Source organism: Ornithorhynchus anatinus, chromosome 11 (assembly GCF_004115215.2).
Source record: "Ornithorhynchus anatinus isolate Pmale09 chromosome 11, mOrnAna1.pri.v4, whole genome shotgun sequence".
Lineage (NCBI taxonomy): Eukaryota > Metazoa > Chordata > Mammalia > Monotremata > Ornithorhynchidae > Ornithorhynchus > Ornithorhynchus anatinus.
This window is the reverse complement of record NC_041738.1, coordinates 24,892,648-24,917,746: the sequence shown is the minus strand read 5'-3', so window position 1 is coordinate 24,917,746 and position 25,099 is coordinate 24,892,648. Positions and strand designations below refer to the sequence as shown.

At 43.5% G+C, this 25,099-nt stretch overlaps 1 protein-coding gene across 1 annotated transcript in view; it reads right to left on the bottom strand.

Moving 5' to 3' along the window:
• The window catches only part of ITFG1 (integrin alpha FG-GAP repeat containing 1), a 235,946-nt gene that overhangs the window by 38,967 nt on the left and 171,880 nt on the right, over positions 1–25,099 (bottom strand). The window contains exon 14 of the mRNA XM_029075684.2: positions 23,285–23,363. Coding sequence (XP_028931517.1) covers positions 23,285–23,363 — 79 coding nt within the window. The remainder of the gene's footprint in view (positions 1–23,284; positions 23,364–25,099) is intronic.

The window sequence follows — 25,099 nt, the reverse complement described above, 5'->3', positions numbered from 1 at the left end:
GACCGGAGTACCCACAATCTCAAGGTCAAACACTATCTCGTAACTTATCGAACCAGCAAAGTGGAACTCGGAAGTACTACAAAGACTCCACTAGATAGAATCCGCTAGACACCCCAGGTCAGGAATACAGAATGTCCTTTGCCTCCATGCCAATCAAATAGGGTATAGAGGAGGGAGCAGAGACTGAACAAGCAGAGGCTGGAAGCTGGGGTGGGCCTGGGAGCGCAGGTAATACAAACCTGTCGCTTCTGACCTCCTGGGCAGTGGATCGAGACTTGCGGTAGCCGGCTGTGTGTCACCTCTGCCAGAGGGTGGGTGGGATGCCCGCTCTGCCCGCACCAAGCGAGGAGCCGTGGGACAGTCCAATGTCCCGATGAACGCCCGTGCGGCTGGAGTCTAGGACATTTTGCCTCGGGCATGAAACACATAAATGGATTCCTCCCAAGTGGGAAGTGTCTGTGGGTGGGAGCTAGGTGCTTCACCACATGCGAGCGATGCATAAGTGAACTCTGGCTCAGTGGAAAGAACCCGGGCTTGGGAGTCAGAGGTCGTGGGTTCTAGTCCCAACTCCTCCACTTGTCAGCTATGTGACTTTGGGCAAGTCTCTTAACTTTTCTGCGCTTCAGTTCCCTCATCTGTAAAATGGAGATTAAGACTGGGAGCCCCACGTGGGACAGCCTGATTACCCTGTATCCCCCCAGGGCTTAGAACAGTGCTTGGCACATAGGAAGCGCTTAACAAATGCTATTATTATTATTATTATTATTAACTCCTCCCAAGCGGCAAGCATTCGTGGCCACACCCGAGAAACATGTAAGTATATTCCTCCCTATAGGGAAGCTCCAATATAACTACATAATCATAATCCTCCCAAAAGGGAAGTTCAATTCACCGTCTCCAAAATAATTAATTATATCTATCCCGAAAGGGATGCTCGATTCACCACGTGGAATAAATTTTGTACGGCTCGGCCCTTGACTCCGGCCTCTTTCTTCTCTCACCATGCCAATTTCCAAACTGTCTGCGGGCGATGAGTGACCAAACACAAAATCAAAACAGAAGGAGCACAAAATTATTATTAATTATTAATAATTATGGTATTTGTTAAGCACTCACCATGTGCCAGGCACTGTACTAAGTGTTGGGGTGGGTACAGGCAAATCGGAGTGGATACAGTCCCTGTCCGGCCTGGAGCTCACAGTTTTAAATTCACATTTTACAGGTGAGGTAGCTGGGGCACAGAGAAGATAAGTGACTTGCCCAAGTCCACAGAGCAGACAAGTGGCAGAGCTGGGATTACTCTTCAAATCCCTACTTAAAGCTCAGCTCCTCCAAGAGGCCTTCCCAGACTGAGCTCCCCCCTTTTTCCCTCTGCTCCCTCTACCCCCCCTTCCCCTCTCTGCAGCTAAACCCTCTTCTCCCCCCTTTCCCTCTGCTCCTCCCCCTCTCCTGTCCCACCCCCTCAGCACTGTACTCGTCTGCTCAACTGTATATATCTTCATCACCCTATTTATTTTGTTTAATGAGATGTACATCACCCAGATTCTATTTATTTGCCATTGTTATTTATGAGATGTTATTCCCCTCGACTCTATTTATTGCCATTGTTCTTGTCTGCCCGTCTCCCCCGATTAGACTGTAAGCCCGTCAAAGGGCAGGGACTGTCTCTATCTGTTGCCGATTTGAACATTCCAAGCACTTAGTACAGTGCTCTGCACACAGTAAGCGCTCAATAAATACTATTGAATGAATGAATGAATGAACGCATGACCTTCTGACTCCCAGGCGTGTGCTCTATCCACTACACTATGTTGCTTCCCCAATTTATGCACTGGCAATCTGCCTAGACATTCAAGACATTCCATTCAAATCTTTTCCTCCCTGTGACTTGAGTCCCCACCACCTAAAACAGGGAAACATATCCCCAAACACTCACTCATTTTAAAGAGAAACAATTATAAATAAAACACAATATATGATATCATAAATGAATATTCCACACACCCAAAAACTCATTTTAAAGAGAAACAATTATAAATTCATAAAACATAATATATGATATCATAAACAAATATTAACATGCACATATATAATCATCCTTTGTTCACCTAGAGGAGCCCGTGTGACTGTAAATTAAAAACAGTATTCTTATCTGTCTTTATGATGGGGTAAATTACTTGATTGTTTATTATTAAATATTAAAGTATTATTATTAAAATATTGAAGATGGAGGTCAGGGCTGGAAAAAGGGAGGTGCAAGTGTTTTGATAAGGTGGGAAGGGATTGGGTTGGTTGTGCAGATGGGTCGGGGATGGATTTTGAGAGAAGGTAGATCTCCTCTTGAGATACTGCTGGGTAGGATAGGAAAGTTGAAGAACTGGCAGGAGGCGGGAGGGACTGGAGATCAGCGGGGGAAATTTTAGGGAGATCACGCCTGAGAGTGTTAACTTTCTCAATAAAATAGGTGGCCGGGTCATTAGGGCCAAGGGATGAGGGAGGCGGAGGGACAGGAGGTTTGAGGAGGGAGTTAAATGTCTGAACAACTGGTGAGGCTAAGGGACCAATTGTGATGGAGAAATAATTCTGCCGGGCAGAAGAGACGGCAGAGTTAAATCACACAAGGATGAACTTGAGGTGGATGAAGTTGGCCTGATATCTAGATTTCCACCATTAGCGCTCTGCATTTTGTGCACAGGAGCAAAGGAAATGGACTGTGGAGGTGATCTAGGGCTGTGGGTTAGTGGTACGAGATCGAAGAAGGAATAGGGGAGCGAGTACACTGAGTTTAGTAGTGGGTGGTGTTGAGGGCGTCAATTTGGTCACCAAGGGAATGGGTATGGGTTTGCATATAGAGGCTAAATGGGGCATGATGACTTGAGAAAATTGGATGTAGGACCACACCTACATATGTTAACTCTATCAGTAGTACTATTTTTTTTTAAAGGTACTTGTTAAACACCTACTATGTGCCAGGCACTGTACTATGTGCCAGGCTGAGGTTAATACAAAATAATCAGGTTGGACCCAGTCCCTGTCAACTCGGACACACTGGGTTCACAGTCTTAATCCTCACATTATAGATGAGGTAACTAAGCCACAGAGAAGTTAAGTGACTTGCTCACAGTCCTGCAGCAGTTCCTCTGACTTTCAGGCCCGTGCTTTTTCCACTATGCCACACTGCTTCTCAATATGGAGGACAAATGGCATTGTGAAACTTTTTAGTTTTCTGAAAGCTTTCCCTGTAGATTTTCACTTCAGCCTCTTAAGAATGATTGACTGCATGGATCTGATATTTGACATTTGTATGTCCTCCCTGTATGTCTTCCCTATTCAAAAAAAAAAAAATAGCTGTGTTCTAGGGAAGCCAAATAGCAAATTAAGCTCCTGTGAATCCCTTTTAGCAGATCAAGAAGTAGTCAAGTGCACTGGGACAGGGACCATTAAAAATATTATTATATTTGAGAAAGTGGATTATAGAAGAACAAACTATTTGCAAGATGAAGCATGAAATGTTTCAGACACAATTCTCCCATTCAGAAACAATTCCAAGTTCAAGTCTCTGCTCTGCAAGTGCCCCATGGTGCCCAGAGTGCACTTCGGACCGGACCATGATTACCCCAGTACTTCTGGACTTAGTAGTTCTTGGCCCAGGTAACCGGGCCTGACACTTTACATTTCATCACTACAGTTCTGCATGAGCTCTATGTCTCTTTCACCACAAGAAAGCCCTCTAAGCACCCACTGCAGAACTCTGGGAAAACCAAAAGATATTTTTTGATAATACAGAATGTTCCACTGCAAACGCTTTCATAATGTGCATGCTCTCCTCACATCAAAACTATTTCAAAAGCTCATATCTGGGAAGGTAACAGTGGGGTTTTGGTAGGTATACGTGCCTACCTAAATCACGGGATTTGAGGCCGAGTCCTTATACTGTAAGCTCGTTGAGGGCAGGGTATGTGTCTGTTTACTGTTATACTGCACTTAGTAAAGTGCTTTGCGCACAGTAAGTGTTCAGTAAATATGACTGAATGAATGAACTCACTTTTCCTGGGAAGGTGATCACCCTTATTCAGTGTTCTGGGCAGCGAGTAGTGGCCTAATGTGGCAGAGCACATCCAAGATGAGTCTGCAGAAGAAAGTCTTATGACACTGAGTCATTTTTCTCCCGCCTTCTCCTTCCCACCTCTGAAAATCTCTCCTTTGAAGGCTTCCTCTAGTGGTCTGTGGTTCCATCCTGTCAGTGTTCATCTTTCCTACTCATACGCCTTCTCCTTTGTCTTCCTCTGCTTTATTTTCCCCTTCCTGTTCCCGCTACTGCTTTGGATTTTATGCTGTTAAATGTTGCATCCTATGAGTTCTTTGTACAATAGATTGACCTCTGTGGAGAAAATGCTTTACCCCTCACATACATGCCACTGACTAAGAACTGGTTTCAAAGAGACAGAGTGTGCCTGTTAAAAACCAAATGTTACACTTCTAGAAATGGATTGACCCTGGCTTTACTGAAGCACAGCTTTAGTAATCATACCGGCAGAGGGATGGAGAGGAATTGCTTTTAAGTCATCTTGCTTTTAAACTAAAAGGGATCTTGGAAGAGTGAAATCAACTCTTTGATTCATTATTTTATCTTATCGAGAAGTTTTTCACACAAGTATTGTCCAAATGTTATCAGTCCTATTGTTGCTTAAGTAATGATATTATTATATTGGAATTTTTAGTTAATTGGTAAAAAATGTTCAACTCTACTCCATTTAGTTCATAATGGAAGGTGTTAACAATCTGCCTCCTCCTAATAAACTTGATATATAGTTTTCTGAGGCATAATTCCAAATCAATTACTATTACACTTCCTTGAATAGATTAGGTTGAGTGGGAAAACAAAATTTGGAAACTGTAGTCTTATGCATGCTCTATCCTATGTTATTTGACACCTAACAAATCCTGTCCTTATTATTATAGTGGTATTTGGTAAATGTATACTGTGTGTCAAGCACTGTTCTAAAGACTGGGGGTAGATTCAACTTCATTCATTCACTCATTCAATAGTATTTATTGAGAGTTTATTATGTGCACAGCACTGTACTAAGCGCTTCGGATGTACTATTTGGCAACAGATAGAGACAATTCCTGCCCAATGATGGGCTCACAGTCTAAACAGGGGAGACAAAGTCTGAACGGGGGAGGCAATCCCTGTCCCACTAGGGGCTCACAGTCTAAGTAGGAGGGAGAGCAGGTATTCCTCCTTTTACAGTCCTCCTTTTACAGTCGAGGAAATAGAGGCCCAGAGTAGGTAAGTGATCTGCTCAAGGTCACAAAACAGACAACTGGCAGAATCGGGATTAGAACCCAGGTTCCCTGACGTCCAGGGTTGCGCTCCTTCCCTGTTACTTCCCTGTTGACTCAGAATCCATTGTTGGGAGGAAGCAGCCATGATTGTGTGACCAGGTCATAATGACTTGCTTTAAAAATGCAATACACCAGAAACAGTGCAACCGAGAAGCAGCATGGTGTAGTAGAAAGTTCATGGGCCTGCAAGTCAAAGGACCTGGGTTCTAATCCCGGCTGCCGACATACCTGCTGTTTGACCTTGGGCAAGTCCATTAACTTCTCTGGGCCTCAGTTACCTTATTTGTGAAATGGAGATTAAGAGTGTGAGCCCCACGTGGGACAGGGGCTGTAACCAACCTGATTAACTCGTATCTACCCCACTGTTTAGAACTGTGCTTGGCACATACTAAGCGCTTAACTAGTACCCTTATTACTATTATTATGGTTGATGATAACACAGTTGATATCAAATCACCTATATCTCTTTTCTTAGTTAAAATACTCTCCTCTCCTGTGTCAGAGTGGCAGGTAAGGCATTGGGCTCCTACATTTCACGATGTCATAGATGTCCATGTCCCCCAAAGGGTCACATTACAGGGGGCCATGCATCTGATTTCAGCACTGAAGGAAGTGATTCAGATGGCTGTAACTTCGTAAAAATGGCTAATCATCCTCACCACAAAAGTTCATTCCATTTATGTACAGCAAGATAACACAAAGGGATTTCTCAACGAATTCCACTGCATCGTGTATTGGCTGGTGAAAAGATTTGAGTGGGTGTTGATTCTCTGTAAATCTGTCCCGGGATGTAGCCTGTCAAATGGTGGTGTGTAGGTATTCTCTCAGGCTGCACTAATCCCAAAGCACTATGGGCTTTCTGAACTTTCACTGTAGATTTCTACCCAAGGCTGGAAGGTAATGACCTTATTGCAACAAGCAAAATCACTCAGCATTCAAACCGTTGATCAATAAAAAATAATCCTTCTCTTTTCTACAGCTGGTTAGCCACGCAGAATCCAAGAGCCCTATTATAAATAGTTTCAATTTACATTTCCTCCGCTTTACCCTTACTACACAGACTGACAGCATGCACTACTGCATACAGTCCTATTATTCAGCTGCAAAAAATCCCTCTGAATCATGAGAAGAATTTCCTATTGACAAAAAAATCCCAACAACAACAACAACAACAACAACAACAAAAATCACTAGAAAGATCAGAATCAAGGCTCAAGACCTTAGGAGATATGTATTCAGGCTTAAATTTCTGGGAAAAAAAAATGGTATCATTGTTAAAATGTAGTATTAGTTCGTACCTAGATTGAGTTTTCTTGCTTCTGGGTGTTAAATCCAGCTCACACCTAAACTAGATCTTATTGAATTTTGTAATATCTGCCACAATTTAAAGAATAGGAGCAGTGTGCATTTTGGAAGAATCCTTAAGTGTGTGTTTATCCAGTAGCTTAGGATAATGTCCATTAAAAGAAAATTAAACAAAGAGTTTAAAAAAAAAAGCATAAGATTTTACTTTACCTATCTCTCATTTATCTTATCTCTCTGGTCATTCATTCTCTTTTTCCTCTGCAAACTTCTCTTCTGCCTCCCACCCCCTAACTGTAGGGGTTCTCAAGGTTCAGTTCTGGTTTCTCGTCTATTCTCCAAATACACCCATTCCCTTGGAGAACTCAATCGCTATGCAGATGATACCCAAATCTACATCTCCAGCCCTGATATCTCTCCTCTGCAGTCTTGCATTTCCTCCTGTCTTCAAGACATCTCTACTTGGATGTCCTCCGGTTACCTCCAGCTTAACATGTCCAAAAGAGAACTCCTTATCTTCTCACCCAAGCCCCATCCTCCCCAACTTTCCTATTACTGTAGATGGCACCACCACCCTTCCTATCTCACAAACCCGTAAGCTTGCTATTATTCCTGACTCTTCTCTCTCATTCAACCCACATATTCAACCCATCACTAAGTCCCATCGGTCCCACCTTCTCGGCATCGCTAAAATCCACCCCTTCCTCTCCATCCAAATTGCCGTCACGTTAATGCAATTCATTCATTCATTCATTCAATAGTATTTATTGAGCGCTTACTATGTGCAGAGCACTGTACTAAGCGCTTGGGATGAACAAGTCGGCAACAGATAGAGACAGTCCCTGCCGTTTGACGGGCTTACAGTCTAATCGGGGGAGACGGACAGACAAGAACAATGGCACTAAACAGCGTCAAGGGGAAGAACATCTCGTAAAAACAATGGCAACTAAATAGAATCAAGGCGATGTACAATTCATTAACAAAATAAATAGGGTAACGAAAATATATACAGTTGAGCGGACGGGTACAGTGCTGTGGGGATGGGAAGGGAGAGGTGGAGGAGCAGAGGGAAAAGGGGAAAATGAGGCTTTAGCTGCGGAGAGGTAAAGGGGGATGGCAGAGGGAGTAGAGGGGAAGAGGAGCTCAGTCTGGGAAGGCCTCTTGGAGGAGGTGATTTTTAAGTAAGGTTTTGAAGAGGGAAAGAGAATCAGTTTGGCGGAGGTGAGGAGGGAGGGCGTTCCAGGACCGCGGGAGGACGTGACCCAGGGGTCGACGGCGGGATAGGCGAGACCGAGGGACGGCGAGGAGGTGGGCGGCAGAGGAGCGGAGCGTGCGGGGTGGGCGGTAGAAAGAGAGAAGGGAGGAGAGGTAGGAAGGGGCAAGGTGATGGAGAGCCTTGAAGCCTAGAGTGAGGAGTTTTTGTTTGGAGCGGAGGTCGATAGGCAACCACTGGAGTTGTTTAAGAAGGGGAGTGACATGCCCAGATCGTTTCTGCAGGAAGATGAGCCGGGCAGCGGAGTGAAGAATAGACCGGAGCGGGGCGAGAGAGGAGGAAGGGAGGTCAGAGAGAAGGCTGACACAGTAGTCTAGCCGGGATATAACGAGAGCCCGTAATAGTAAGGTAGCCGTTTGGGTGGAGAGGAAAGGGCGGATCTTGGCGATATTGTAGAGGTGAAACCGGCAGGTCTTGGTAACGGATAGGATGTGTGGGGTGAACGAGAGGGACGAGTCAAGGATGACACCGAGATTGCGGGCCTGCGGGACGGGAAGGATGGTCGTGCCATCCACGGTGATGGAGAAGTCTGGGAGCGGACCGGGCTTGGGAGGGAAGATGAGGAGCTCAGTCTTGCTCATGTTGAGTTTTAGGTGGCGGGCAGACATCCAGGTGGAGACGTCCCGGAGGCAGGAGGAGATGCGAGCCTGAAGGGAGGGGGAGAGGACAGGGGCGGAGATGTAGATCTGCGTGTCATCTGCGTAGAGATGGTAGTCAAAGCCGTGAGAGCGGATGAGTTCACCGAGGGAGTGAGTGTAAATGGAGAACAGAAGAGGGCCAAGAACTGACCCTTGAGGAACTCCAACAGTTAAAGGATGGGAGGGGGAGGAGGCTCCAGCGTAGGAGACCGAGAATGATCGGCCAGAGAGGTAAGAGGAGAACCAGGAGAGGACAGAGTCCGTGAAGCCAAGGTGAGATAAGGTACGGAGGAGGAGGGATGGTCGACAGTGTCAAAGGCAGCAGAGAGGTCAAGGAGGATCAGAATGGAGTAGGAGCCATTGGATTTGGCAAGAAGGAGGTCATGGGTGACCTTAGAGAGAGCAGTCTCAGTAGAGTGGAGGGGACGGAAGCCAGATTGGAGGGGGTCTAGGAGAGAATGGGAGTTAAGGAATTCTAGGCATCGATTGTAGACGACTCGTTCTAAGATTTTGGAAAGGAAGGGTAGTAGGGAGATAGGACGATAACTGGAGGGGGAAGTGGGGTCAAGAGCGGGTTTTTTTAGGATGGGGGAGACGTGGGCGTGTTTGAAGGCAGAGGGGAAGGAGCCCTTGGAGATTGAGTGGTTAAAAATAGAAGTTAAGGAAGGGAGGAGGGCAGGGGCGATGGTTTTAAGAAGGTGAGAGGGAATGGGGTCCGAGGCGCAGGTGGAGGGGGTGGCACTTGCGAGGAGGGAGGAGATCTCCTCTGAGGATACTGCAGGGAAGGATGGGAAAGTAGGGGAGGGGGTTGTTGGGGGGGAGGGGAGAGGCGGAGGGGTGACTTTGGGGAGCTCAGAGATAATGCAATCTCATCCCATCTTGCTTGGATTGTTGCATCAGCCTCCTTGTTGACCTCCCAGCCTCCCAGCTTTCCCCACTCCAGTTCATACTTCATTCTGCTGCCCGGATCATTTTTCTACAAAAACGTTTAGAACTTGTTTCCCCACTCCTCAAAAAACTCCAGTGGTTGCCCATCCACCTCCACATCAAACAAAAACTCCTCACCATTGGCTTCAAAACACTCAATCACCTTGCCCCCTCTTACCTCACCTCTCTTCTCTCCTACTACAACCCAGCCTGCACACTTTGCTCCTCTAATGCCAACCTTCTCTCTGTGTTTCGATCTTGTCTATCTCGCCACTGACCCCTCACCCACATCCTGCCTCTGGCCTGGAACACCACCCCTCCTCAAATCCAAAAGACAATTACTCTCCCCGTCTTTAAAGCCTTATTTAAAGCACATCTCCTCCAAGAGGCCTTTCCCGACTAAGCCCCCATTTCCTCTTTTTCCACTCCCTTCGGCATTGTCCTTGACCTGCTCCCTTTGTTCTTCCTCCTTCCCAGCACCACAAAACTTATGTACATATCTGTAATTTATTTATATTAATGTCTGTCTCTCCCCTTCTAGAATATAAGCTCATTGTGGGCAGGGAATATGTCTATTTATTGTTGCACTGTACTCTCTCAAGTGCTTAGTACAGTGCTCTGCATATTGTAAGCACTTAATAAATACAACTGAATGACTGAATGAAAAGAGATCACATAAGTAGAATAAAGGGAATTATTGACTAATGGATTCTCAACATTAAAGACTACAGTGGATCTTTTGGAGATCTTTTTGATCATAAGTTATTTTAAGTTAGTAGCTTTGTGACTCTCTTCAATTGTTCTAAGGTAGATTTGCTGAAAGGAGTCATTTTACCAACTGGGCTTAAAATTCAAGTTTTATTTAAAAATGCGCTTTACTGGCATGCATTTTTATGCAGAACGCCTCACTAGTTCTGCTCTTTCTTCCACAATTACTCACTGGCATGAATCCATACTGAAACTTACTTTATATAGCTGGCTGAGAATGGGATTTTTTTTTTCAATTTACACATGGGAAAGAAAAGAAACACATGGACCAGACTATTGGAGAGACGAAAGCACCTGCAGCTCTGAACAATCATTTGAGAATGAAACTAATTTTACCAAGTTTAATCTGAAACTGTAATTAGGACCAAGCAATCCTACAGTCTTTTAAGCACAGATAATTAATGAGATTGATTCTCCCCTGTTTGGGAGGATGCTTAATTCTGCTTGGAGGGATTACATTAGAAAGAAGTGTTGAAAACTCACACAATCACCCTTCCACTATAGCTTCTAACACTACTGCCAATCCCCATGCTATGTATCTCAGAGTATGTATGTCCTTGAAAACATGGGTCCTGACAATTTTTTAAAAATAGACAATTGTTGACTACTAAAGTGTTTGGAACCATTATTCTTCATTCACGATAAGCTTGAATTTTTTTTTGGAATCTAGGTGGCTTTTCATTGTATCTTTTCATTGAGCTACAACTGTATGTGCTCTATGGCAGCTCTTACAAAGAGCCTCCCACCCACTAGCCCAGGGTAGGAAAATAAAGTATGCCAGGAGAATAGAAAAGAATGCTAAATTAATTCATTTTAATTGGCCTTTGAACCAACTACCGGCCAACTATTTTGTGGGATGGTATACCTTTAAAACTAATTTGCTAGGGGTTGGGGGGCTTTATATTATTGACACTTTTGCACCAGATGATTTTTACAGACTGCAAACTCATTATGGACAGGGAACATTTCTGCTAATTCTGTTGCAGTGTACTCTCCCAAGCGTTTATTACAATGCTCTGCACATAGTAAGTGCTCAATAAATACCACTGATTTGACTGATTGATATATTAAATTGGCCCAGGATAGCATATGAGATTAAAAAGGTAAATTAGCACACAGATCAACTGCTATAGCTAAATATGCCCACAGAGACTTAACCCCCATTTTAAAGATGACAGAACTGAGGGACAAGAGCAATTTAGTGATGTGCCCAAGATCACACAGCAGACAAGTAGCAGAACTGGGATTAGAACCCATGACCTTTTGATTCTCAGGCCTGTGCTCTATCCACAAGAAAATGCTGCTTACCCTTATTCTCCAAGAAACAAACACTTTTCTCGCCCCAGAGGAATCAGACCTACTTTACAACATCATTATTTTCAGAAATTCCACAATCATTACCGATAAAAAGGTGTACAAGTACTCACATTTAGTCAGTTGAGTAGCAAAACAATTCATCATGAGGTAAAAAAGCATATTAGCCTTTCTAAAAATGTTTTAACAGGAATCTTAATTATTTGTTTCTCACTTGTTCTTTCATGAGGTAATGACATATGCTAACTTCTGAATAAAAGAGAACTTTTTATGCTCAACAACTACTGCTGCTCTGAAAAATGATCAGTCAGAACTGGGCATCCATCAATAAATCAATCAGTGATACTTACTGAGCTCTTACTTTGTGCAGAGCACTGTACTAAGCACTTGAGAGAACACAATATCAAATAAACTTAAAAAATGTAGTTCTACTCTCATGGGAAAAGTTTCAAAGGTAGTAAAATAAAGATGCAATAAAATCAAAATGAAAGATAGCTAATTAAAATAGAAATACTTCACAATTTTTAGTTCTACAGAAAAATGCCATTAATTCAGATATCACTTTTCTGAATTTGGAATAATTTGGAACCCAAAGTGTACCAACGGACCACTTGTCTGCTGTGTGACCTTGAACAAGTCACTTAACTTCTCTATACCTCATTTACCTCATCTGTAAAATGGGGATTAAGACAGTGCCTGGCAAATAATAATTATAATAATAAAATAATAATAAAGTGCTCACTAAGTGCCAAGCACTGTTCTAAGCTCTGGGGTAGATATAAATTAATCAGGTTGGACACAGTACCTGTCCCACTTGGGGCTCACACCCTTAATCCCCATTTTACAGATGAGGGAACTGAGGCCCAGAGAAGTGAAATGACTCACCCAAGGTCACAGAGCAGACATATGGCAGACTCAGGATTAGAACCAAGGTAACACCCACATAGTAAGTGCTTAACCAACACCATTAAGAAAAAAAGAAATGAAATAGTAGCAGAACTACTTCAGAAGCTAGCCATGTGGGCTCAGAGGCCAGGCTGAATTATCACTTCTCTCCTCTTCTAGGCCCTATACTCTCCTCTGGGAATAATTCAACCTTTGCACTGCCACAACCTTTCTCTAATTCTGAGCCGCTGAGGCCAAGAAGGAGTTCATCAGGCGAGTTTTTTTTATACTATTGATTAGACAATGGAGGAAAGAAAATAACCATTACATTCCTAGACAAAAAGGAGGCAAAAGCCCAAGAAGCAAAGCTGCAGGGTGGTTTATGCCGGACATCCTGAAGAAATAAATGGAAGACCCCAGAAATTGGGAATAGGATAATAATACTGATGGTGATGGCATTTGTTAAGTGCTGAATATGTACCAAACACTGTTCTAAGTGCTGAGGTAGACACAAAGCAATCAGGCTGTCCCACATGGGGCTCACAGTCTTAATCCCCATTTTACAGATGAGGTAATTGAAGCACAGAGAAGTTAAGTGACTTGCCCAAAGTCACACAGCTGATCAGTGGCGGAGCTGGGATTAGAACCCACAACCTCTGACTCCCAAGCCTGTGCACTTTCCACTAAGCCACGCTGCTTCTCATTTGGATTCTCAATGGGATGGCATTTTGACTAGTCTGGTGTCTCCTTAATAGGATTATTGAGAGGTTGGACGTGACAAAACAGAAGAGGCTGGTATATGAAGGAAGAAGGAATGAATTCAGTTTTGCTATTAAACCCACATTACCAACTTTCTGAGGGAGGAGAAGAGTGATGTTTCTTACAAATAAATGTCTGAAAGACTGCACTCATTTGGAAAGAATTCTTCCCTAACTTTTCTTTATTCTGAATGAGTGAACCTTAATGTGTTATGTTGGTCTTGTCCGGAGGAATGGTATGTCTTCGACTGCAAAGAAAAAATAATTTTATTATCTCTACCAAAGTTTGCTTCAAATTAGGAGTGCTGGATTTATTTTTGGAGAGACTTATTTAAGAGAATCAGCCAAATCCCATGCTATAAATGACTATATAGTCATGAATGAATTAAAGTAATTTTTTAGTACAATTTTTTCTGAATATTTATCATTAGTGTACTTTTCAAGTGGTTTCTAGGTATGTATATATAATATATTCAATGAAATATATATATTCAATGAAAAATACATTTTTGTGGCTTAGAAAATGATTTCGCAATTAATTCTCTTAAATTATTGTTATTTAAAAATGCTTCTATACCTCTGGGCCTCAAATGGCTGAAATCTCACTATTCCCTCTGGTATTGCAAAGGTACCAGAAATTGTCTTCAAACTGCAGAGTCCTGAGGATTAATACATGTGCTGGACAAGAGGAGTAGGAGATGTTCCTGGTGAAAAATGAGGCTTTTCTCCAACTCAAAGACTTATCAGTTTACTACAGAACCAAACAGGGTCTAACCCAGCAAGATCAGGGGTTATTCAGCACTCTCGGCACCTTGGCTGAAGTTACTAGAATATAAAGCACCTCAGAAAGATGAATAAAAAAATCCTATGGTAGTTTTTAATGTTCAAATTTAGTGAAACCAACTCTCCGCATTCCTTAAATACACCCCATAGGAAATCACCTGAATTATTGTAAGTCATGAGGGAATATTTGCAAAAATGCATCTGCTCATAGTTGCAATAATGTTCTAGGTGTTTTGTCATCAGGGAATCAGTCTTGAGTTTCTGTTCAATTCTCAATAGTGTAACAATAACAGCAATACTTGTTATAGTTGATCAATGCTTACAAGCTGTATATTAAGCACTGGGGTAAATAATTAGGTCAGACACAGTTCCTGTCCCACATGGGGCTTAGAGTCTAAATAGGAGGATGAAAGATTATTGAATTCCCATTACAGATGAGGAAATTGAGGCACAAAAATGTAGTGACAAGGTCAACCAGCTGGTAAACTGCAAAACTGGGATTAGAATTGCGTTCCACTGACTCCCATGCCCATGTTCAATCCGCTCGGCCACGCTGCTTCTCAGGGCGTTGTATTCCCTGGTAATTTTTTACACATCTCCCAGCTGCTCAAAAAACCTCCAGCGGTTCTCCACTCTACTCTGCATCATGCAAAATCACCTGACCATTAGTTTTTCCAGTCCTCAGTCAGTTCTCCCTTCCCCTGCTTATCCTTCCTCCTCTCCCATGACACCCCAGCTTACCTGTTGTGCTCTTTGCAAGTCAACCTACCTACTGTGTGCTCTGTTCTTTACTTTCTTGCTGCTGACTTCTTGCTCGCATTCTCTCTTTGGCCACAACTCCCTCCCCTTTCATATCTGCCAGAGCACTGCTCTCTCCACCTTTTGAAATCCATTTCCTTTTGAAATCAGTTCCTCTGGAAATCAATTTCCAGGAGGCTTTCCCTGACTAATCTCTCATATCTCTTCTCAGTGTTTTTATCGGACTCCTCCTGTGTCTCCCATCCTCTAACTGTGGGAGTCCCTCAAGGCTCAGTTCTGGGTCCCCTTCTATTCTTCACCTACACCCACTCCCCTGGAGAACTCTTATGCTCCACTGGCTTTAACAACCACTTTTACACAGATGATTCCTAAATCTACATCTCCAGCTCTGATCTCTCTCCTCTTCAGTCTCATATTTCTTCCTGCCTTCACAACATCTCTACTTGGACATCCTGCCGCACTTCAAACTTAACAAGTCCAAAACAGAATCCTCTTCTTCCCACTCAAACCCCGTTCCTCCTCCAGACTTTCCCATAACTGTAGACAACATCACTATCCTTGCCATCTCCCAAGCCCGAAACCTTGGCATTATCTTTGACTCCTCTCTTTCAATCACCTCGCATATTCAGTCTGTTACTAAATCCTGTCAATTCTACTTTCATGACACCTCCAGAGTCCACCCCGCCCTTCCGGTCCGACCTGCTACCTCACTGATTCAAGCTATCATGTCCCTCCTTGACTACTGCATCACCCTCCTCCCAGATCCCCCCTGCCTTCTGTCTCTTCACTCGCCAAGCCATACTTCGCTCTGTTGCCCAGATCATTTTTCTTAAAAAAAAAAAATGCTAAGTCTATATTTCTCTTCTCCTCAGTGTCCTCCAATAGTTGTCCATCCATCTCTGCATCAAACAGAAACTTCTTGCCAACAGCTTTAAAGTGCTTAATCAGCTCGCCCTCTCCTTCTGTACCTCACTAATCTCCCATTGCAACCCAACTGCGCACTTAGTTCCTGTAATGCCAATCTACTCACTGTACCTCGATCTTGTCTTTCTCGTTGCTCACCCCGGCACATGTCTACCCTCTGCAACTCCCACTCTATTCACATCCAGCAGACCACCATACCTTCAAAGTCCTACTCAAATCACATCTCCTACAACAGGCTTTCCCTCAGCTCTCACTTCCCCTATTTGCCCTTCCTTCTGTGTCACCTAAGTACTTGGGTCTGTAACACACTTAAGCACTTTGATTTTCACTCCACTCCTGCAACAACTATAATAACAACTGTGGTATTTGTTAAGCACCTACTATGTATTGATCCCCGTACTAAGCGCTGGAGTGGATACAAGCAAATCGGGGTGGACACACTCCCATATGGGGTTCACAGTCTTGATCCGCGTTTTACAGAGGCACAGAGAAGTGAAGTGACTTGCTCAAGGTAACAGCAGACAGCTCGTTGTGGGCAGGAATGTGCCTTTTTCTTGTTACACTGTCCTCTCCCAAGCAGTTAGTATAGTGCTTCGCACATAGTAAGCGCTCAATGAATATGACTGAATGAATGAACGAATGAATGTGACGCAGTCAGGACTAGAACCCATGGCCAGGGTTCTATCCACTATGCCATGCTGCTTCTCTTTTATGTACCTATCCATCCGAAGTTCATTTCACAGCCTGTCTTCCCCTCTAGCCTGTAAGCTACTTGTGGAAGGAATCATATCTGCCCACAAGGAGTTAGAAGATTAAGTGACTGATCAATTCCCACTCTTCTCCTGCCAATTCAGAACTTCCTTTCCCCCAACCCTGATGCACTTACGTACGTATCTGTATACTCATTCATTTAATCGTATTTATTGAACACTTACTGTGTGCAGAGCATTGTACTAAGCACTTGCAAAGTACAATACAGCAATAAAGAGAAACAATTGCTGCCCACAACGGGCTTATGGGCTAGCTTTATACTCCATTGCTTCCCCCTACCTGTGAATTATTTTTGGGTCTTTCCCCGCCACCTCTCTAGACTGTAAGCAGTTTGAGAGTAGGGATCATGTTTTTTAATTATACTACACTCTCCGAAGTACTTAGTACAGTACTTAATAAATATTACTGGTTGATTAGTAGATCAATCAATTTTATTTACCGAGCACTTACTGTGTGCAGAGCACTGTATTAAGCGCTTGGGTGTTTAATATGTACTATTACTAAGACTACTAGCAGTGTTAAAGGATGAATGAATTTTCCCAGAAGCTAACTTTTTTAGGGAACCGGGGACAAATGGTCTATGGGGAGAACAGAGCCCCAAATGTATAATTCACTGTTCCAGTTTTGTTAAAAAATCTAGATTTTACAATATATAGCTGAAAAGAACAGTCGCTTAAGATATAATTCCTTTAAACTTTTCAGAATTTATCAGTAAGAAGACTTAATTTTGTTTTTGGAATGTTATAATATGAAAAACAAAGCCTGTACCTAGATATGCTCTGAGGGAGATTGGTGTTAAAGACACAACCAAAATCCTGAATTTTAATCTAGTTTCTGTTGATTTTTTTGGTTTGGTTCCACATGAGATTCAAAAATCAGCTTTAAAGGTGGCTATGAATCACTGCTTTCATTTAACGCACAGGATCTGGTACCATGTGTTACAAAAACTAGAAACGAAACCCCAAAATGGATTATTTTATAGCCTCTGATTTGCAGGTTTAGTACTAAATATTGTGGGAAGTTTCCACATTGACAGTGGTTATGTCCAAGATGCTCTTTTGGGGAACAAAAAAATAGGGATTTTGATTGTAGACCCAATTTGTCTTAAAAGGCAAATGCAAATAAACAAAAGCTATTTTTCACAGTGACAGCTGCCAACTCCAGTCATTATCAGCATATACAGATACCTCCAGGCCAGGTTATGCTCACACTGAGTCAGTGAGCATTACTAATACAAAAGGAAAAACAGCCAGACTTGGGAATTACCAGCAACCGTTCTTCTAAAATCTGCAGAGTCAATTTGTGAACCCAATGGGCCCAATTTTAGAATTTGATATTAAAGATCACTTCACAACACCAATCCTTCAACACAGCAGAATACAAACTAGGCTTACGATGTATTAGCAGGACAGAGTCATCCCAGCAATTTCATTTTTGCATTGGGTTTTAAGCAAACACAATGGAAATTTTCTATTTCTGCTGTACGAGTCATAAATCCTATTATGCCTGAAGTTTGTGGGAAAATTTGCTTAATTAAAATGTAGTCAAAAACAGTGAAACCTTAAATGAAAGTAAGGCATAAGAAAATCTCCACAGCATTAATAGAGAGGAATGAATGGGATTCCACTCGCACATCTTTTTTTTTAAACCAAATATGTTGCACAATAGACAGGGTTGTTGAATTATTTACAACAACCTGTGGGATGCAAAACATCTGTTAGCAAAGACTACCCAGGCAGAAACAAGCCAAATGTACTGTTTTCCTCCAGTTGCTATGAAACAGTTCTTCAATGAGCTAGTATCTCTATGAAATGTAAATACTATCATGGAAGCTATTGTGCAAATAAAATTTCGAGAATGTTTGTTTTCATTGGATCTTCAGTTTCCACTTTCTTCCTTTCCATTTTTTTTTAATGGAAGATTCATCCTGAACGTTTTAGATTCAACCCATTTGCAGCTGAATGGATGGGATTTCAACTTACTAGACAGATGGATAATTTTGAAACTTTGGGACTGCTATCTGAAGCTCTAATTCTATTATCCAACTCATTCAACCAAGCAGGAGGATAGAAAAGCTACAGACTTTTTTTTTTGTAGCTTGGGTTGGCTTCTGATTGGCTTTTATTGAGGAAAGACAACTTCTCCTTTGGCTATTCCTTTTCAAAGGAGAGGTTTGCGAGGTGATCGATGAACCTCAAAATATCATTAGGTATTAAATATTATCAAATGCTACTACTGGATTGGTTTTTTGGTCAGTGAAAGATTACAGAGAGATGTCCTTCAGATTCGAAGATGGCTCTATTGGAAGAGAAATCCAATCTATGTATGTGAGTAGGGCTGAAAAGGCCTTTGATCAATTGACAATCTATTCATACCAAAATGAGACTATTGGTAGACAGTTGGAGAAATAATGAGTCAGGACTCTTCTCGTATAACAGCATACGTAATAGAGGTTTGTCACGCAAGCCACAATTCCCCTCTCAGTTACCTCATCTGTAAAATGGGGATCGAGACTGTGAGCCCCACGAGGAACTGGGACTGTGACCAACCCAATTTGCTTGTATCCACTCCAGTGCTTGGCACATAGTCAGCATTTAACAAAAACCATAATTATTATAATTATTTTATGTACGTAGAACTGGCCTCCACTAAAATCTCCACTTAAGAATCCCTACCCAAAGCTTAAAATTCACATGAAGTGATAATTCAAAGCTGAATTTTGAAAGCTAACGTCTCTTCCTGAAAGCTAGAAGCAGGTGTGAAGTCTTGTCCAATTTAAGGGCTTTTTCCCTCTCTGACCCTTAAACTGTTCTGGCTGCATGCCTGTTTTGAGCCTTGATTAAAAAAATCAGGTTTGGCAGTTTCTGCATTGTTTCTCATCCCCAGCAATTCAGGCCATTAAACACTTTACTCCAAATCTGGGGTGGGGTTTAATGATGTTCCCTAAAGCTCACTGTAATGAAATGAATTTAGCTGGTCCAGCTAGAATATGCATTTATGCATGAACTCTAGCATGGGAATGTTTGAAATATTAGATTTATTAGTGCAAGTTAGTGCTGACTGTATTACTATTCAGAGGCAGCAGTGTGAATGAGAGCCTTGCCTGGGTGAAGTGACTGTCCCAAATGTGTGCAATTAAATCCAAGAAAAGGTTATGTTGCAGTATATTTGTTTTATATCAGAATATCATAAAATGATGGTGACCCAGCAGGTAATTTTTTCCCCCTATTTCCCTCCCACTCATCAGAAAATAACCTTTAGTAACTAAAGAATGACCTGTAGTCATTGTCCTTGAGGGCTAGAGTTTGCATTTCTGGGGCCCTGGTCTTCTGGCATTATCAGAAAAGTGGACCCACAGCTCAATCGATTTACAATTATTTATATCACTCAAAAAATCCTAACCATGTCCATTACCAGGGTCATCCCTACTGTATCCTGAGATTTGGGCCATCTTAGTATTTGCTACAGTGTTCAGGTATTTTCCCTCTGGCTGGTGATAAACTCCATGGCATCTTTTCCTTTCTTTCCTTCCATATTCAGCCCGTCTATCATTTTTAATCCAAATCAAATCACTCTTTTGAATAGGTAGTTAGGTTAATGGTTAATGACTGGGCTTCAAAAACAACCTAAATATCCCAGGTTGAGTTCTACTTCTTTTAGTCTGATTTACTGCTTCCCTCCATCTAAGGTGATCTTTAATGGGTTCAAACAATGTAGTGACAGAATAGCATAAGTTTTATGTTGTTATATGTTATCATGTAATTCAGTCTGGCTTGGGCTTTGTGTGATCCTGGACCAGATATAAAACCCCAGTTTTTCTATTTATAAAACAGGGGGTAACAAGAGCTTTAACTCTCATTTTAGGGTGTTGTGTAGATTGATGACAAAATGTTTCTGAACTCTTTTGAACTGTAAAGCTCTTGGAGATCTGAAAATGGAATACAATGTGATAAATATTAGCAAGCGTGATTAATATAAGAAATTTTTAAGGAGGATGAGGAAATTACCGTAATGTTTTTTACGATCTACGTCGTCAGTCCTACCATGCCAATGTTCTGCTTACAAATCTAAAAAAGTGTCAGATATTCCTCAGAGAAATCACAACAGATATGCCTCATCTCTCACACTCCCTCCCCCTGCAAATCTTCGCTACTGCCCCACAGAGACCTCCGCTCTCTCGATCCCATCCGTCTTTCCAATAGCATCTCTCCTCACCTTGCCGCCCTGTCCTCTCTTCCCACTCTCGACGAGCGGGTCTCCGCTCTCAACTCCACCCTCTCTACTCATCTTGACCCTCTCGCCCCCCTTTCCCTCCGCCGCTCTCGCTCCACTAACCCACAGCCCTGGATCACCTCCACCGTCCGCCTCCTACGCTCCTATGCTCGAGCTGCCGAGCGCTGCTGGCGAAAGTCCAAGCACCAAGCCGACCTCACACACTTCAAATTTATCCTTTCCTGCCTTAACTCTGCCCTCTCCTCCGCCAGGCAAAGCTTCTTCTCCTCCCTCATCGACACCCATGCCCGTCACCCCCGCCGATTGTTCCGGACCTTTAACTCTCTCCTTAGGCCCCCTGTTCCTCCCCCTCCCCCATCTCTCACCCCCAATGATCTGGCCACCTATTTCCTCACGAAAATCAACACGATCAGGTCTGAGCTCCCCAAAGTCACCCCTCCGCCTCTCCCCTCCCCCCCACCAACCCCCTCCCCTACTTTCCCATCCTTCCCTGCAGTATCCTCAGAGGAGATCTCCTCCCTCCTCGCAAGTGCCACCCCCTCCACCTGCGCCTCGGACCCCATTCCCTCTCACCTTCTTAAAACCATCGCCCCTGCCCTCCTCCCTTCCTTAACTTCTATTTTTAACCACTCGATCTCCAAGGGCTCCTTCCCCTCTGCCTTCAAACATGCCCACGTCTCCCCCATCCTAAAAAAAACCCGCTCTTGACCCCACTTCCCCCTCCAGTTATCGTCCTATCTCCCTACTACCCTTCCTTTCCAAAATCCTAGAACGAGTCGTCTACAATCGATGCCTAGAATTCCTTAACTCCCATTCTCTCCTAGACCCCCTCCGATCTGACTTCCGTCCCCTCCACTCTACCGAGACTGCTCTCTCTAAGGTCACCCCATGACCTCCTTCTTGCCAGATCCAATGGCTCCTACTCCATTCTGATCCTCCTTGACCTCTCTGCTGCCTTTGACACTGTCGACCATCCCCTCCTCCTCCATACCTTATCTCACCTTGGCTTCACGGACTCTGTCCTCTCCCGGTTCTCCTCTTACCTCTCTGGCCGATCATTCTCGGTCTCCTACGCTGGAGCCTCCTCCCCCTCCCATCCTTTAACTGTTGGAGTTCCTCAAGGGTCAGTTCTTGGCCCTCTTCTGTTCTCCATTTACACTCACTCCCTCGGTGAACTCATTCGCTCTCACGGCTTTGACTACCATCTCTACGCAGATGACATGCAGATCTACATCTCCGCCCCTGTCCTCTCCCCCTCCCTTCAGGCTCGCATCTCCTCCTGCCTCCGGGACGTCTCCACCTGGATGTCGGCCCGCCACCTAAAACTCAACATGAGCAAGACTGAGCTCCTCATCTTCCCTCCCAAACCCGGTCCGCTCCCAGACTTCTCCATCACCGTGGATGGCACGACCATCCTTCCCGTCCCGCAGTCCCGCAATCTCGGTGTCATCCTTGACTCGTCCCTCTCGTTCACCCCACACATCCTATCCGTTACCGAGACCTGCCGGTTTCACCTTTACAATATCGCCAAGATCCGCCCTTTCCTCTCCACCCAAACGGCTACCTTACTGTTATGGGCTCTCGTTATATCCCGGCTAGACTACTGTGTCGGCCTTCTCTCTGACCTCCCTTCCTCCTCTCTCGCCCCACTCCGGTCTATTCTTCACTCCGCTGCCCGGCTCATCTTCCTGCAGAAACGATCTGGGCATGTCACTCCCCTTCTTAAACAACTCCAGTGGTTGCCTATCGACCTCCGCTCCAAACAAAAACTCCTCACTCCAGGCTTCAAGGCTCTCCATCACCTTGCCCCTTCCTACCTCTCCTCCCTTCTCTCTTTCTACCGCCTACCCCGCACGCTCCGCTCCTCCGCCGCCCACCTCCTCACCGTCCCTCGGTCTCGCCTATCCCGCCGTCGACCCCTGGGTCACGTCCTCCCGCGGTCCTGGAACGCCCTCCCTCCTCACCTCTGCCAAACTGATTCTCTTTCCCTCTTCAAAACCTTACTTAAAAATCACCTCCTCCAAGAGGCGTTCCCAGACTGAGCTCCTCTTCCCCCTCTACTCCCTCTGCCATCCCCCCTTTACGTCTCCGCAGCTAAAGCCTCATTTTCCCCTTTTCCCTCTGCTCCTCCACCTCTCCCTTCCCATCCCCACAGCACCGTACTCGTCCGCTCAACTGTATATATTTTTGTTACCCTATTTATTTTGTTAATGAATTGTACATCGCCTTGATTCTATTTAGTTGCCATCGGTTTTTACGAGATGTTCTTTCCCTTGACGCTGTTTAGTGCCATTGTTCTCGTCTGTCCGTCTCCCCCGATTAGACTGTAAGCCCGTCAAACGGCAGGGACTGTCTCTATCTGTTGCCGACTTGTTCATCCCAAGCGCTTAGTACAGTGCTCTGCACATAGTAAGTGCTCAATAAATACTATTGAATTGAATGAATATGCACAACTAACCCACAGCAGGAATGACTAAGCTTTGGACTGTGAAAAACAAGGAGGGGAGGTGGTTCTTCCAGAATGCCCAGCTCTGCCAAGCCAAAAGGACTTAATATGAAATATCAGGGGACTTCGTGTCACATTTTTCTTTTTGTCTTACCTGAACCATTTTTTAGATATCCATTGGCATCTACAGTTGTGTACATGATGTAAGGGCCAGGTTGATTCACACCAAAGGGCTGAAATAGAAAAAGAACATTTAAAATTAAGACAATAACTCAAAAATAGAATCTTTAGGTTCATTCAGTAAGTATGATGAGCTTAATTATAAAAACAGTTGGGTAAGAGAAAAAGTCTCAACACTAATAGTAACCCGAGACTCAAGAAATTTGTAAAATAATTAATACTCTATATTAGATAGTTTAGTTTCAATAGTTAGTTGCCTTAGAGAAGCAGCACGGCCTAATAGAACATTGGCCTGGGAGTCCGAAGGACCTGGGTTCAAATCCCCACTCTGCCACTTGTCTGTTGTGTGACCTTGGGCAAGTCACTTCACATCTCTGTGCCTCAGTTACCTCATCTATAAAATGAGGATTAATTATTTGAGCTCCATATGGGACATGGACTGTGTCCAACCTGACTAGCTTGTATCTACCCCGGCTCTTAGTATGGTGTTTGGTATGTAGTAAGCATTTAATAAATATCACACAAAAGTAGGCATTTCAAGATCTAATTGCATCTCCAGGGTGGACCGGACTTAGCTTTATTATATGAAGGTAGACATTTCAGACACATTTTACAATTACACTCCTGCCTTGCTGAAGTACGGCTAAGTTACGATGTTATTCAACTCTACCGTTGGCCCAGTGGAAAGAGTGTAGAGCTGGAAATTAGGACACCTGGGTTCTAGGCCCCGTTCTGCCTGCTGGGGCTATGTGGAGGATTATGACCGAAGAACCACTTGGGGCATTTCTTGGCGTGGGTGGGCACGGCAGTGCTTGTGAAAAATATCTGGCTAACATAGGCAGGGAACGCTGCAGTAACCACAGCAACTGCGTGCTGGGTCATGATGCCATGGTATTGCACTTTATGGACTTATGGAGTCGATGACAGGTCTGAGAACAGACCTCAGAAATGAAGCTACTTAATTCTCTCTCCTAAAATCTATTTTTACCTAAACATGCATAATTCATTTTCTCCATATAGTCATAAATATCTATATTTCCCTCATCACAATTACACTTGTAATTATCAATGCCCTTCAAATGCTGCTGATTTGCACATTACAGATGTACATAACAATTATAAAGTTTGACTCACTTCCTTTAGTGCACATCAATTCACTAATATGGCTTTCTTAATAGTCTATTAAATTGTTCAATTTTATTTCATAGTGCAAAGTAAAAGCCTTTGTCATTCCAACAAAAATGAATAGTAGGTAAACCACGTCTGGATTTTTACTAAGAGAACTCTATGAATTCACTACCAAAACGACTGCGGATGGAAAGCAGGATATTCTGGGAGGGATGTGTCCGTGGTGTCGCTATGGGTCGGAAATGACTCGACGGCATAAGACAAGGCAAGATACAAGCTAATCAGACTCGACACAGTTCTTGTCCCACATGGAACTCTCAGTCTCAATCCTCATTTTACAAAAGAGGGAACTGAGGCCCAGGGAACTGAAGTGACTCGTCCAAGGTGACAAATCAGGTAATTGGGGGAGCTGGGATTAGAACCCAGGTCCTTCTGACTCACGGGCCTGTGCGCTGTCCACTAAGCCACACTGCTTCTACGTTATCTCAGTGTAAGAGGTTCTTTTGCTTTTACTGCAAAGGATTCTCAAGTGCTGCCAATTCAAGCTAACTTTGTACACACACATCAATAGGATACAATTTTCTACTGTAACTTGGAACCCTAAATTCGATATATTCTGAAACACTGACATTCATTTCAAGTGCTTTAAGTCAGTGATGCA